At 52.2% G+C, this 14,502-nt stretch overlaps 1 protein-coding gene across 2 annotated transcripts in view; it reads right to left on the bottom strand.

The window, feature by feature from the left end:
• TAFA3 (TAFA chemokine like family member 3) overlaps positions 1-14,502 on the bottom strand; it is a 69,181-nt gene that overhangs the window by 30,138 nt on the left and 24,541 nt on the right. For both annotated transcript variants that reach the window (XM_039533182.1, XM_039533183.1), the window contains exons 2-3: positions 6,077-6,165; positions 5,042-5,157 (exon numbers count right to left, since the gene is read on the bottom strand). In XM_039533182.1, the coding sequence (XP_039389116.1) occupies positions 5,042-5,156 (115 nt within the window). In that variant the 5' untranslated portion in view covers position 5,157; positions 6,077-6,165. The remainder of the gene's footprint in view (positions 1-5,041; positions 5,158-6,076; positions 6,166-14,502) is intronic.

The raw sequence follows: 14,502 nt of genomic DNA, 5'->3' as shown, positions 1-14,502 counted from the left end.
GAAGCAGTTTTCCTGCTGCAAACTGCGATGTTTCTTGCTCGACTGAAGCTCCTGAATTATGGGGGACTGTTTGATGTTTAATGGGAGTGCAGTGGCGCAACTAATGAAATAGCAGCAAAGAGTCCAGTGGCACCTTATAGACTAACAGATGTATTGGAGCATGAGCTTTTGTGGGTGAATACCCACTTTGTCGGATGCATGCATCTGATTCACCCACGAAAGCTCATGCTCTAATACGTCTGTTAGTCTGTAAGGTGCCACAGGACTCTTTGCTGCTTTTACAGATCCAGACTAACACGGCTACCTCTCTGATACTTAACTAATGAAATAGGCAGCCTAGAGTCCAGGGTTCCTACCCAGGCGGATGCCTTACCACTTCCATCCAGCAACAGCTACCCACCATCAGGCTTCTTAAACAAGTAATCAGTCAGGGGACCAGGTACCAGGATAAAGAGAGTTACAGAGCTGAAGGCCAGATCAGATAATTGCGATGGTCTAATCTGACCCCCTGCGTAGCACAGGCCTCACCCAGTGATTCCTGCATCACATCTATTACTTGGCTGAGCTAGCGCAGATCTTTCAGAGAGATGTCCAATCTTGGTTTAAAGAGTTCAAGCACTGGAGTACGTACCACTTCCCTAGGCAAGAGGCAACGGATCAGCAACAGAAAAATAGAAAATATCAAGCTGCTGTTGTCAGTCCACATGATGAGACGCCCACTAGTAATTCTTTCAGCAAGTTACCCACAAAGCTGGGGCCTACCCACACACAAAGGTCTCTGGTGACTAACCACGTTTGCCCACACAGGTGTTCAGCGATGAACTTATATCCACGTGAGGATGGCGCTCTGATGATCAGCGCTAACAAGTTCAATCTGGCAATGCCGATAATAACATCTTACTAAGATCATTATATGGACCAACAAACCCAGCTTGCCAATTAGAGGCCACCAACCTGTGGAGGGGATTAATTTCCCGGTGAGCCATTCTTCACCAAAGTGCTTCCCTATTCCATTTAGAAATGTCTTAATCTTAGCACTTGATTTATGTGGCTATTTAAATCCAACCTCGTAATCAAGGAAGCGGTGCTAGATTCTGACGTGTTAGCATTCTCTCTGTGCTAGGTGGATGTTAGTGATTAGATCTTCTTTCCAAAGCCAGATGTTTCAAATTCATTGTTTTCTTGAATTTGCACAGGCTAATATGAAAATCTGAAGCAGGAGAGAATCTGCAAATCCAAGAGGCTAGAGTGAGGACTATGGTATTAATTCCAACCCTGGGCACTTGACATCACAAACCACCACTGCTGTGGTTCAGGATACCTCCACAACCCGGCAGATCATGGGAATCCATCCACGATCCTACATTTAGTGATGATTTAGAGAGAGAGAGAGAGAGAGTGTACACATTACTGAGGGTTTTATTCCAGTCTTCCCCTTGCTAAGAAGTAGTACGGCCTAGTGAATAGGGCCTGGGAGTTCCATTCCACGCTCTGCCGCTGATCTACTATGACACGCTGGGCAAGGCACTTAGCCTGCAAGCTCTGTGTTCCCAGGACTGTCTCTCAGTCTGTGTCTGTACAACACCCAGCACAAGGAGGCCCTGATCTTGGCTGAAGTCTCTAAGAGATGCTGAGTTTCCTGTTTGCTCACTGTGTTGCCAGCTATCGCGAGTCTCACAGTAATTGGTGCTTTTCTCAAAGCCTTGGCTCCTAGAGTCATGTTATTGCACAAGAATCTCAGCTTTCATTTAAAAAACCAGTTAGTTTCTAGCCCTCCTGGTTGCAGAGAAAAGCTGGAGAATGAGACCCCTAAAGTTTCAAAAAACAGAAGGCTCTTTGGGGAGGCACAACCTTCCCTACCCAGCCCTCCATACAGTTGCGCAACCCCGATGTGGCCCTCGGGCCAAAAAGTTTGCCCACCCCTGATCTAACTGAATAAACACATCTGCAAACACTGCAAATCCTGCATTTATCGCCCAGCAAGCTTCAGCCAAAGTATGTCTGATAGGAATATTTCCCCAGCCAGGGCTGCATTTTCAGCTTCAAGACTTCACAACCAGCAATCAAAGATCACATCTGGGACATCACTCAAGTAGACCACAGATATCCTGGGAAGCCCTGAGCTCTTGCCAAAGATAATTCCAGAGATGATTATGGAGGTTTATCATCATATGCACCTGTTACAGGTTACAAAGCGAGTAAAGCAGGTAAGTGCTGACTCGCTGGTTGAGATAGTCACATTGGGAGATATGTGTTGGTTTTAAGGATGGGGATTATGGGATTAGAACTGTTTTGATTGTCAGGGAAAATGTCAGCAATGGGGAAAGGGTTAGGTGTAGGGTCATGCAAGAGCATATTCAGTTTAATCCTTAAATACTGTCTCTCCCAAACACTGACCCTATTGCAGTGTCTGGTCTCCAGCGGCAGTTACCATCTCTAGCCAGGGTTAATGGTTCTGTCTGGATTTCAGTTATAAACCCCTCTTCTGGCTCCCTTTAGTTTGTGACCGTTGCTCCTTTCTTGGCCCACACTGAGGCTGCTGTGCACGTGCACGGAATATAATGCAGCTCAAAGCTGGTCCAACGTTTTATGCCAGCAGACGGGGGCAGGGGAAGGCTGGGCTGACTGGCTCAGAGCAGCATGGGCAGGAGAAAAAGAATCCTCTCATTTTCTGGAACCCGGATGGGCTGCCAGTTAAAAAGCCTGCAGTCCATGGCAGAATGGAGAAGAACAGGGGGAACAAACATGAAGACAAAGGAGACCAAGTGGGACACATTAGCTGAATCTTAAAATTTCCAGGACGAGTTTGATTGCTCAGAGTCAAGTCAAGCTTCCTCCCTGCCAAACCAGTTGATCCAATCCACCCAAGGGGCTTGCTTTCAAAGGAGACATGGAAAATAAACTGCAGGGCAGCATGAGCAAACTGCATTTACAGACCAGCATCTCCAAGTTCCCCGGACAGGCCCAGCTGGGATTGGAGCAGCGCAGGGGCGGCTCTAGACATTTCACCGCCCCAAGCAGGGCGGCATGCTGCAGGGGGCGCTCTGCCGGTCGGGCTGCAGGCGGCTCCGGTGGACCACCGGAGCCGCGGGACCAGCGGACCCTCCGCAGGCGTGCCTGCGGGAGGTTCACCGGAGCCGTGGGACCAGCGGACCCTCCGCAGGCATGCCTGCGGGGGGTCCACCGGAGCCGCCTGCCGGCAACCGGCAGAGCGCCCCCGCAGCATGCCACCCCAAGCACGCGCTTGGCATGCTGGGGCCTGGAGCCGCCCCTGAGCAGTGGCTGCCTGCTTTCCCTCCCCAGACAGTTGCTTATTATTCATTTCCTTGATCCCGCTCTCTCCTTGTAATTCCTACACTGTAAGAGAGACACCAGGCAAGGAAGCAACAGGGTTCAGGCCCCTGTAGCAGGCTGAAGAGGTGCTGACCAGGCTGTGCACCACCAAGGCTGTGGATCTGCAGTGAGCAGCCCCTCAGCTCTAGCTGGGGCAATCAGGGATCGTGCCAACGATGCAAACTCATCCCGGAATCCTGTGAAGTTGTAACAGTCTGTGTCCCCGCTGCCCAGCGCTCTGAACCACTTGCTTCGGAGATGGTGTAGGAAGTGGGACACATCTGTGTCTGCTGGATTCTGATGTGTGTGCGCATGTGTGTAATTATACAGACACACACGTACGCACACCCACCAAAAAAATCTGTGCGAGCGTAAACTTCTGCCCGCGGCAGTGTATTTCTGCCCAGCAATGCAAACGCTAGAGAGCAAGGAAGACACAAGGGCAGCATTTGCACCGAACCCAGTCTCCAAGCATTAGTCCTTTGCCATCCTGCTACAGAGCCCCAATACTTTACTGACTCTCCCATGCAGTCGCTTTGGTCCAGACCCTGAAAAAAATCTGATCAGTTATACACAATACGTACTCTTAAAATTCAGATACACACAGAGATGATATTGAAGTTCACAGATAGGGGATGGTTCGTAGGTATACTCAAGACATGCTGTATAAGGAAATCCCAAATCACGTGGCAGTACACCTAGCTCTGATGTGTTGTGATCTACATCAGTTCATGTTCCGTTCATATTTTAAGATTACCTTCACGACCGGAGGGATAACATTTTATTTTTTTAATGAAAGCTTAAAGTCTAGAGTGTCTATCTGATGACAAATGTACTTCGTGACAATCACTATGCCCTAGATAGAAATGGTTATGACTAACAGTATTCATCCATCAAAAATTAGCACATAGATAGACTTGAAACATAGATGCCTTAGATTTTGCTATAGTGAAGGAGTGAACCAGTTTTCAAATCCAAAAATCCAGAGCCAAAAAATGGTTAGACTCACCAAACAATAATTCGGAAAGAGCCCGTTTTAAAATAACTACAACACACATAGCCCAGTTAACAGAGCCCAGTTAACAGATTTACTGGCAAATTGCTCAGAAAAATCACCCTATTCCCTAAGGCGAAGTGCCGTACGTTTTCTGAGGCTACACAACCCTATCCACACCAAGAGCTGCAGTCACTGCTTTATGTGAAAACCTCAACACAGCCTTAACTAGGGTGTCTCTTCTATTGGAGAGAACACACAGATCCCCACTGGACCATTTTTATTGGCTTCTGCAGGGGGCTACGAGGAAACCCAATGTTACTGCAGTGAGTCCATGAGGCTCCTGATTCACTGAGCCCAACCCTTGTGTTGAGCAGGACATTACTCCCTCTAGCATGGCTTCAGCCAGTCCCTTCCTGAGCCTCAGTGACAGGACTCTGCCCTCAGCCCCTGATTAGCTATCGCAGTGTGGCTTAGCGCTCACCCTGCTAACGAGGTGCTGCAGTGCAGCTGACGTGCTCTGGTGGCAAGCTGGTTAATAAAGCAATGGCAACTTCATAGCCAAGAATGCAGCCAGTAAGACTGTAAATAACCCCCTGGTCCCACCCCCAAACCACTCATTGGAACGCCCCCCTTCAAGACACTCGGATGCCGTGGACTTGGGTTAGCATGCAGGGGTATTATGAATGAAATAGGATATACAGCTCGCCCTACCTGAATGGCTTCTGTGATGTGATGAGGCCAGTGTCAATCTTCCCCATAGCGTGATAAGGCAGAGAGTGAGCACCAATACCCATTTGCTCAAACTTTGTATGTCTCTTTCACTCATTCTACCGAAAACAAACAGAAAGAGAGAGATGCAGAGAGAGAGAGAACTCCAGCAATGTGCAGCAGGCCAGGGGACAGGTCTGCGGAGAGAGGCGGGTTAGAGGCAGCAGCATGTTGAGACACTGGTATCTCTGCGGGGTGGCACTCAGTGCCCCAGAACACAGTGGAGACACACAGGGTTGAAGATGGAACTGCTGCAGAAGACTAAGCTCTGCCCACGCTTTGTTCACGGGGCGCACACACACAATGCACACAGAGCTTGGAAGGTATAATTATTCCCCTTTCACTAAACACTCTCACCCACTTGGGTGCCTTCCACCAGCAATGCAGGCTCTGCACTCCCACTCTGGGAACTGCCCTTGCTAGGGACAGAGACGGGAGTCCTGGAATTGCTCAGTGGGGAGAGATGCCTGAATCTGACCAAATGATTCTTTTTCACTCCTGCGTGGTGAGACAAGGGGCTCATTCTCCTGTTCAAGGGGGGATGCCCCTTCTCTGGCTTTCCCAGCTTCTGCGTTACCTTGGACTCTCTTCCCTCTTTAAAGACAGCAGCAGCGTGGAGGTGGCGAGAGGGAACCTACCTTCTTTGCTGGTGTTTAAAAGGCCAGATTCTGCTTCTCGTTCTACCAGCCTAACCCCCACTGACTCCAATGGAGTTGCCCTGGTGTAAATCCAGAGTAACTGGCACCACGGTTTGGCCTGATGCATTTTCATGCTCAGAAAACAGAGGTTAAAAAGGCACTTTATCATTTCAGGTGAACACCCCCACAAGGAACACGCCCACCCACCCACACACCAGCGTGCACCATTCAGAACTCACCCTTCTCACAGAGATCTGTTCAGATTTCTGAAAGCAATATTGTCTGTTCAAGCAAGAAAAGGCCGTGCCACTTACACAGTAGCACTGGCAGAGATATTTACCTCTTACTGGGGTTTCGCAGCCACTACTTGTGCATCCACCAGTCTCCAATAGATCTGCTCTTTACAGAGAAGGGCAAACATCAGGGCATCTGAAAGCAGAGAGAGAAACAGCCACTTGAATAATGATACCATCTATGAGAGCTCCACCTGAGTAAATCAGAAAGAATCACAGCTCCTGGGGAGCAAGCTGACTTGGAATAACCCACAGCTACAATTATCCAGGCATCGCAATCAGCTTGTCTCCTCTGTGCCACCAGGAGGGCCCAGCATTCACACCCACACACGGCCTCTCATACCCACGTTCTCTCTCACACCTTCACACCCACACATGCCGGCGTCCTCGCTCACACCCACACACGCACATCTCTCTGGTTCTAACCAAAAATCCCACCCTTCACCTGAGAAACCTTTCCCGATGAAAGTTTCATTGAAGTGGATATGTTTATGCAAAAAGTTTTGCTCTCAACAAATTGGCATTTTTCCCAACAAAAAAAGTGTCATTAAAAAATTCCTGACCAGCTGTACTCATGACATAATACGCTGAACAAATTTCAGCCGAAGACCAAACCAGCCACCCAATCAAAAAACCAATCCTTTAAATAATTCAAGGGGACCCTTAAAAATCCCTTCAATAATCCAGTGGTCCTAATTCTAAGCTCATTTGTCCCAGTTTTAAACTCCACTGATTTCAGCAGAGCTATTCTTGATTTCACTGGTGTCAGTGTTATCAGAACCAGACTCAATATACACCCACACTATGCATGTAGAGCAGACAAACTGATTCAGAGTATAAGTAAAGCGAGAGAGCAAACTAATAGTGACATTTTCACCGCATCGGCCTTCTTCAGACAGGGGCTCACCCCGATATTATCATTATGGTAGCACTGTGGATCAGGGCCCCGCTGCACGAGGCTCTGTACATACACCTATTAGTAGACAACTGCTGCTTTGAAGAGTTTGCATTATAGGTAGAAAAGACAGACAAAGGCTTGCAGAAGGAGCCACCATTCTCCTTGTTTTACAGATGGGGAAACTGAGGCACAGTGCAATTACATGACTTGCCCACGGTTACATAAGCAGAGTGTGAACGAGCTGGGAACTGACCTCAGACCCGCTGAGTCCCAGTGCAGCATCTCAGCCACAGGCCTGACCTTTCTTAGGAACAGCTGCAGCATTCGCTTTGTAAGACCGCCACAAATAATAAATGATACAGACAGACAGACTTACACTGGATCCCCCAATGGTAAAGCATTGCATTTACTTATCACCTGCTTATTGCCCTGATTACACAGTGAAACGAGGGACACGGGAAAAACGCACTGTGCTGGCAGAGACAAATCTTTTACGGGCAGGTCTCCTGGGAACCTCAGCAGTGGCCTGGCAACACGAGGTACCTGCAGACACCACACCTGGACATTGCTACACAAGTTGCTGTTCAGATTTGGGCACAACCCGCCCCATTCTGTCTGGCAGCTCCCAGGCAGACTCAAATAGCAGCTGAAACCCTGAATTTACACACTGCTGTCAAGTTCCATTGCTGGGAGGTGAATCATCACAACGAAGAGTATTTAAAACAATGCACTAATTCAGAGCCCTGTGAATGCGTACGCCAGCACGGGGAGTGAATCACAGCACCCCCCTGCTATCAGTGCTGGAGCTGGGGAAGGGACGAAGCACCTGCTCCACTCCAAAGTCAGATAATATCTGCACACCCGGCTCCCTGCCCCGGAGAGACCAGCTCTACAGGGAAGAGGGGAGCTCAGTCTTGCCCCGGCACCTCCGCTGAGGCCTCCAATGGCGGTGATTAGCGCTGGTGGGGAAGAGAGGGGTGGGGAGTGATGCTGACACCTGTCCCTAGGTGCTATTGTAATAATTTCTACTATGGTAGACGCGCCAATGGAGGTCAGGGCCCGGTTGAGCCAGGCTCTGTGCAGAAATCTAGGGAGAGGCAGCCCTTGCTCCATTGGTCTTGACAAGACAGACAAGGAACTGAGACACAGGGGTCAAGGGACTGCCCCAGTCACAGGTGGAGCCTGTGAGTGGCAGGAACTGAGCACATGGCTCCTGCGTGCCGCTCCAGAGGGTCTCTCCCCCCATGTAACCTGGTGCTGATTTTTAAAACAATTTCAAGATCTGGGAGGAATTTTTTAAATGTTTGTGCAGGAAAAAATAAAAATCACATCATGCTCCCAGGGACTGATCCGGCCCTCAGCACGGTGGTACCTGAGCACCTCACGGGACTAGCTGAGAGCCGGCAATAACAACCACTCAGGCCCACGGAAAGGCGCTGGGCTGAGCACTTCCCAATGTCGTACCCCAGGTCACTTACAGCAGCTCTCGCACACAGAGGGGACCAGAACCCGAGTCTCCTGCTCCTAGCCCAGGGCCCTAGTTAGGGGGCTGCACTGTCTCCCAGTCCCTAGCCCCATAGCAACAGTGCTACAACCCCACCCCAGTGTGCAGCACATGAAGGGGAGGTGTGCAAACATCAATGCACCCACTTCAGCACGCCACAGGCTGTGCCCACAGAGCAGGGCAGGATGCGCTGGCAGGTGCAGAGCATTCATGTCACCTCCGTTCCTTGAGTGAAATTAAACAAATAAATCAACATTTTACTTCCTGCAGCTTTAAACGGGTCCCTCTTAATATGTATGGTCGTGGGGTGGGGATGGCTCAGGGACTCTGGCACCAGAGCGAGGAGAAAGCAACAATCAAGGTAACAGCCTCGATAGCAGAAAGTCCATTCTGCATCTGAAAGGTAAAATGACAACATCATGGCCCTGTTTACTGCCTACTGGGACCTAACAGGGTCCAAGGTAAATAACCACGTCCCCTGTAAAACTTCAGTGCCGAGCCAGGATTTATTACAGACAAGCCGGAGTCAGTAAATACTATCTGTGCTGATGTAGACGCTCACGAGCAGCTCTGGCTGACCTGACGCACGGCCAGGCAGCAACCGGCCCTGTCAGAACAGGCTGACGTGTCACAGCCAGCCAGGAACCGGCCCTGTCAGAACAGGCTGACGTGTCACAGCCAGCCAGGAACCGGCCCTGTCAGAACAGGCTGACGTGTCACAGCCAGCCAGGAACCGGCCCTGTCAGAACAGGCTGAAGTGTCCCAGGCGAGCCAGCATCCTGCCCCCCTCAGAACAGGCCGACGTGTCCCAGGGCCAGCAGCCAGCGGGGAGCTGTACGCACCGAGGGAGAGGCTGCCTCTGCCCCAAGCAGCTTACATCTAAATAGACAACACAGGCACAGATGGGAAGAGACTTGCCCAAAGTCACCCACCGAGCTGGGAAGAAAACTCGGGTCTCCTAAGCTCCAGTCCCGTGTCCTAAAGGCGAGACCAGCTATTACCTCTCTCCTGACAGCTAGGCAGGAGCCAGCTGCGTATAAGGAGAACAGGGCCAGCTGTAGGGGCACCCAGATGCAGGGCCACAAGGCTGGAGGTTTTTAAAGCCAGACCAAGCAATGCATTGGAAAGCAGCAATACTCTGTAAGGAACATGCTTTTACCAGGAGATGAATTAAATGGCCCTAAAAGACCTTTCCCACTCTAGTTTCTATGATTGACAATCACTAAGCTGTGACCAGTCTCTACCTATCCAGACAGGACCCTGCCTCTTCTACACCCAGCTCTCCGCTGCTTGCCCTGTGCTCCAGCCACGTTTGCTCTGGCAGGACCCTGTGACGAGACAGGGGGGTTTTGTTAAAATTCCACCACCCCAGTGCAGGGAAACTGGAATAATCCCTGCCTATGACAGAGTCACTCTCGCTCCATCAACCCCAGTCAGAGATGGCTAATCCCTGTGTCCCAGTACAATACGCCTGAAGGGGAAATCATAGGCTTTCGGAATAGACTGGATTGCACCCTGTGTCAGGTACCTGCAGAAAATGTACAGGGCGGGGGAGCACTGAGATGGGGGAGGGAATCCACCGATAGATCCCCTCTTCCCCAGCCCTGATGTTAAATTGCACACACGGCCAGTTCACACATCCAGGTATTTTTCAGGAGCAGTCTCAGTATTTCCAGCAGATTTTCCCCACCACCTGCCCTCCTGTCTGCAAACACATGCACCTCTGGTTGGCGGGGGCATCACAGCCGAAGGGGAGGGGGTTCTTGTGGAGCCCCTGCGCTCTGCACTGAAAATACAGCACTTTGGCCTCTGCCAGGAGCAGGAGAGTGCTGGGGAGCTGAGCCTCTCTCCAGGAAAGAGCATCCACCCCCTCACGTTAACAGTGTTGTCTGCAGGCTGTAAGAAGGGAGCAAACACCACTGACCCATGGCGCGCCATCCTAATCAGCTTGAAATTAATATTGGTTGCTAAGGAATGTCTATTCCTTCCCCACTTCACAGAGACGCATGGTCACAAGAGGCTGCAATCCCACACAGACGCATGAAGCAGGACTGCAAATCACAACGAAGAGCCAGCGGACAGACAAGGAAATCTGCTGCTGCTGTCGCTCCTGGCTGCTGAGGACCCAGGGAAATGACACAGACTCGAGAGGAAGGAATTTATGGGACATGCTTGGCGGACCAGCCCCTGACCGTGCTCTGGGCTTCTGGCTGCCTGCCCATGTGGAATCCTGCCTGGCGGTGCCTTGTCAAGCACCTTCCTGTGTTGCCTCTTTGCTGCCATTTAATTAACTCACACATCTGTACTGGCCCTTGTCACCGCACCTCTGTGACTGCAAAGAGGAGCAGCGCTGTCTAGGGACTGGAGCAGGGGCTAGGAGTCAGGATTCCCGGGCACTATCCCTGGCGCCGCCACTGAGTTGGACAAGTCACCTAAGTACTCTGTGCCTCAGTTTCCCCAGCTGTAAGATGAGGTGGGGGTTTGAGAGGCTCAGCTGATTAGTGCCTATAGAGAGTTTTCCCTACTGGAGCACCAAGTGCTGGCGTGATGTCCCATGAACATGCAGCAGCATGGCACCATCCCTAGATGGCACGGTGGGTCTGCCTGGCAGTGTCAGTGCCCCAGTGAACGCTAACCTCTCCAGGAGTGCAGTGCCAGGAAGGGAGCATGCTGCCCTGGCACCATCGCCCCATTGCTTTGGGAAGTCAATCTAAAGAGTAACCCTTCTTCCTCCCCAGATTCCAAGCCCCGGGATATTTCTTCCCCTCCATCATGTGTCCCCCTCCGCTCGGGGATCGTGCACTGACACCGTAGGAGCTCAAACAGCTGTCACACGCTGACACTGCCAAGCAAGGGCCATGCTCCCAGGCTTCAAACAGCAGGGTGCACTGTGCCCATGGGCAGACTGAAGGGTACAGAATGGCAGATGGCCCCTCCAGCGCCACGTGCCAGGGATGGATCCAAGCAGGCACAGCAGTGGGCAGCTGTCCTTGTTCAGGCAGCTCAGTGCCTGGCCTGGCTGCTCCATTCTCCCCCCGGTTTATTCCCCCAGGCTCGGGCTGCAGATGCGATTCCTAGCAGCAGCTGGTTCTTTGATGCCACATGCCTGTCCCACCAGGCCAGCTGGCACTGGCTGGGTTTTTCATAAACCAGGACACAGCTGTGTTGCAGTTGAGCATGCATCCCACAATGCATGTCCCCACAGCACTCCCTGAACAGCAACGAGGGAAGGTGTTGGCTGGTACCATGCAGCAGGGGCAGCATCTTGGAGCCAATGCTCAATCCACTGTCACTGTCAACACCTGCCTCCCTCCTTTTCACTGGAGTGCTGCTGGGAGTCAATATGCCTGAGTTCTGTTCCTAGCTCTGCCACTGCGTCTCTTAAGTGCTCCGTGCCTCAGTATCCCTGTTGTAAAATGAAGGGGGGGCTGGTGAGGCTCAGATGGTTAGTGTCTACAGAGTGCCTGGCCTGCCAAATGCTCATGTCCCCGCACACAGTAACAAGGATTGCCAAGCTCACCTCAACCTAACACGGGCAGCAGGGCGCGCGCGCCGGCCTTTCACGGTGCAGATGGTGGGCGCTGAAGTAGAGTAACTCTGAGCAGGCCGAGCTCGCTTTATGGCCAGCTGAACCGGGGAACCGCGCCGAGGGCCAGCTGCCGTGGCTTCAGAGATTAACGAGGCTGGTGATCAACGGTCTCCGCTCTCCCAGCCCCTCTCACTGCCACCCCATGGGCTCTCCCTCCAGGTCTGACCTCCCCCTCCTGGACTGTACTATCTGAGCACCTCACACTCTTTAAGGTGTTTATCTCGCGCTCCCTGGAGGCAGGGCAGGGCTGCTATCCCCACTGGGCAGAGCGGCTACGTAACTGCCCCACGGCCACAAGGGGGAGGGGGCTACGGCTGAAGCAGGAACCGAACCCATCACCCTTCAGGCCCCATGCAACAAACCCGCCCCCCTGCTCTGAGCCCATCGGCTGGCGGAGAGCCCAGCACAGCCAGCCCACGCCACCTGCATGAACCTGGGCACCCTGGACCAGGCACCGTGGAAGCAGAAATTGCCCATTGTCCACTTACTTGCCCCAGAATAAAATGGGCCGGTGGTTTAGCTGCGAGGCGTGGCTAGCAGAGTCTAGAGCCCCCTCAGAGTGGGACTGTCCCTGCACGCTGTAGCATCACACACGAGAAAGAGAGTAAAACCCATCCCGTCCTGCGGCACCACAACTGGCTACTAGGCGATAGTTCTGCCCTCGCCTGGCTCTTCAGGTGCGAACAGAGCTCTCTCCAGATTCCCTGACTTCCAGCAATCTCCACTCCCTCCCCACCATGAGCCCCATTCACAGCCCTCGTTCTGGCTGAAGTTGAACAGGACCCTGCAGCGCGCATAGGAGGACAGCCTCTGGCCCCTCGCTTGTGAGCCCCATAGGGAAGGGGCCTTGCCTTCCTCGCTGTCTGTATGGCACATGCCCAGCGATGGCATGTACCGAAACAACAAACAATAATGCATTAATGACACAAGCCAGCAGTGAGGAGAGGGAAACTGAGGCAGAGAGTGCAAGGGGGCATGCCCGAGGTCACAGAGCGAGCCAGCATTAGCAATCAGGAGTTCTCACTCCCACTCGCCTGCTCTAACCAGCATCGCAGGAAGCAGCACATCAGACACAGCTGAGAAAGAGACAATGCCACCTCCCCCACGGCCCTCTGCGTGCGTTATCCTTACGGACTGCTTGCGGGGAGAAGTGACCGTCTGCACGTCTCTCACCGGCTGGCACCGACAATACAAACATGATCTCATCGGACTGCTCGGAAGGGCCGGGCATCGCACACTGACAGCAGCTGCTTCCACTCAGCGTCACAGCCAGCTTCTCTCCCCAGCAAAGAGGGGATGATTTATTTATTTCTCACTGGGGAAAGATGGTCCGACTGCAAGACAGAACCCTTCAAACATTTATGGTGCTAACTCAGCAGGGAGGGGGGCTGCCCGCACGCTCTCTACTCACCTTATGGAAAATCCTGGACAACGTCTCAGGCCTGACACAAACATTCCCTGAGCTCCTCTCTCTCGCTCTTTTCTATTTCACGGTGACAGAAAAAAAAAAACGGTCTCCCATCCCAAATGTGACAAACGCTGCCACTCAGACGGGGCACACAATGCGGGTTTTCAGTCCCTTTGTTGAAAGGATCCTTCCTATTGGGAAAGCAACTTCATGCCCAGGGTGCAGTTAATCTACCCCTGCGTAATGGTGCTCCAGCCCTGCGAGTGAAACACCCTTTGGAGAGAGGAACGGCAGCTTGGTTGCTGCAATGTGCAGATCCCAATGGGTATTATTAGGGGTATTCCCGGAGCTCATCGAGGTCCAAGCGGAGACTGGGGACTCCTTGCGCTGGATGCTGCCCGGAATGACAGACAGTCCATGCCCTGTCGAGTTTACAGTCTAATCAGACCAGAGATACGAAGGGAGGGAGGAAAGGAAGGAATATTAGCTCCATTTTACAAGTAAGAAACTGAGGCGTCAAAACAAGGGGGCAGGTTTTCACAGGAGCTCAGCACAGTGGGTGCCGACTGGGAAAAACTGGCAGTAAGTGTCACAAGGGGAGCTCTTCGGACAACCTGTCCTTGCGTGACCTGCCCAGGGTCACACAGGGAACGTGGGGCAGAGCTGGGAACTGATCACAGATCTCCTGAATCCCAGCCCAGTGCCCTAAGTGCAAACTCAACCCTGCTTTCTGGAATCCTGGTGAAGATGAAACTTACAGCCAGGAGGCCAGGCCCACGACTGGCCCCACAGACAGTCATGCTGTGAAAAAAACTGCCTCTGCAGGAAGAGGATTCCTCTGTCGAGTGAAAATCTATCGATACCTAGAACCTGCACAGCAAGTGCAAGGTGAATGCTGAGCAGGTCCAGAATTCACAGAGTGCATTTCTGGTGGGTTCTGGTAATGGGCAGAGATGAAGCAGAGCACTGCACCTGGGCGACACTGATCATAGGACTGCAGCCCCATCCCTCGGCTACCCTCAGAGCCCGTGGCACAGCCTTGCTGCCTACCCAGCCCCATTTCACACGGCTGCC

The sequence above is a fragment of the Mauremys reevesii genome, linkage group 4 (assembly GCF_016161935.1).
Source record: "Mauremys reevesii isolate NIE-2019 linkage group 4, ASM1616193v1, whole genome shotgun sequence".
Classification (NCBI taxonomy): domain Eukaryota; kingdom Metazoa; phylum Chordata; order Testudines; family Geoemydidae; genus Mauremys; species Mauremys reevesii.
Note: the sequence above shows the minus strand (reverse complement) of the source record. Positions and strands in the feature narration are given on the sequence as shown.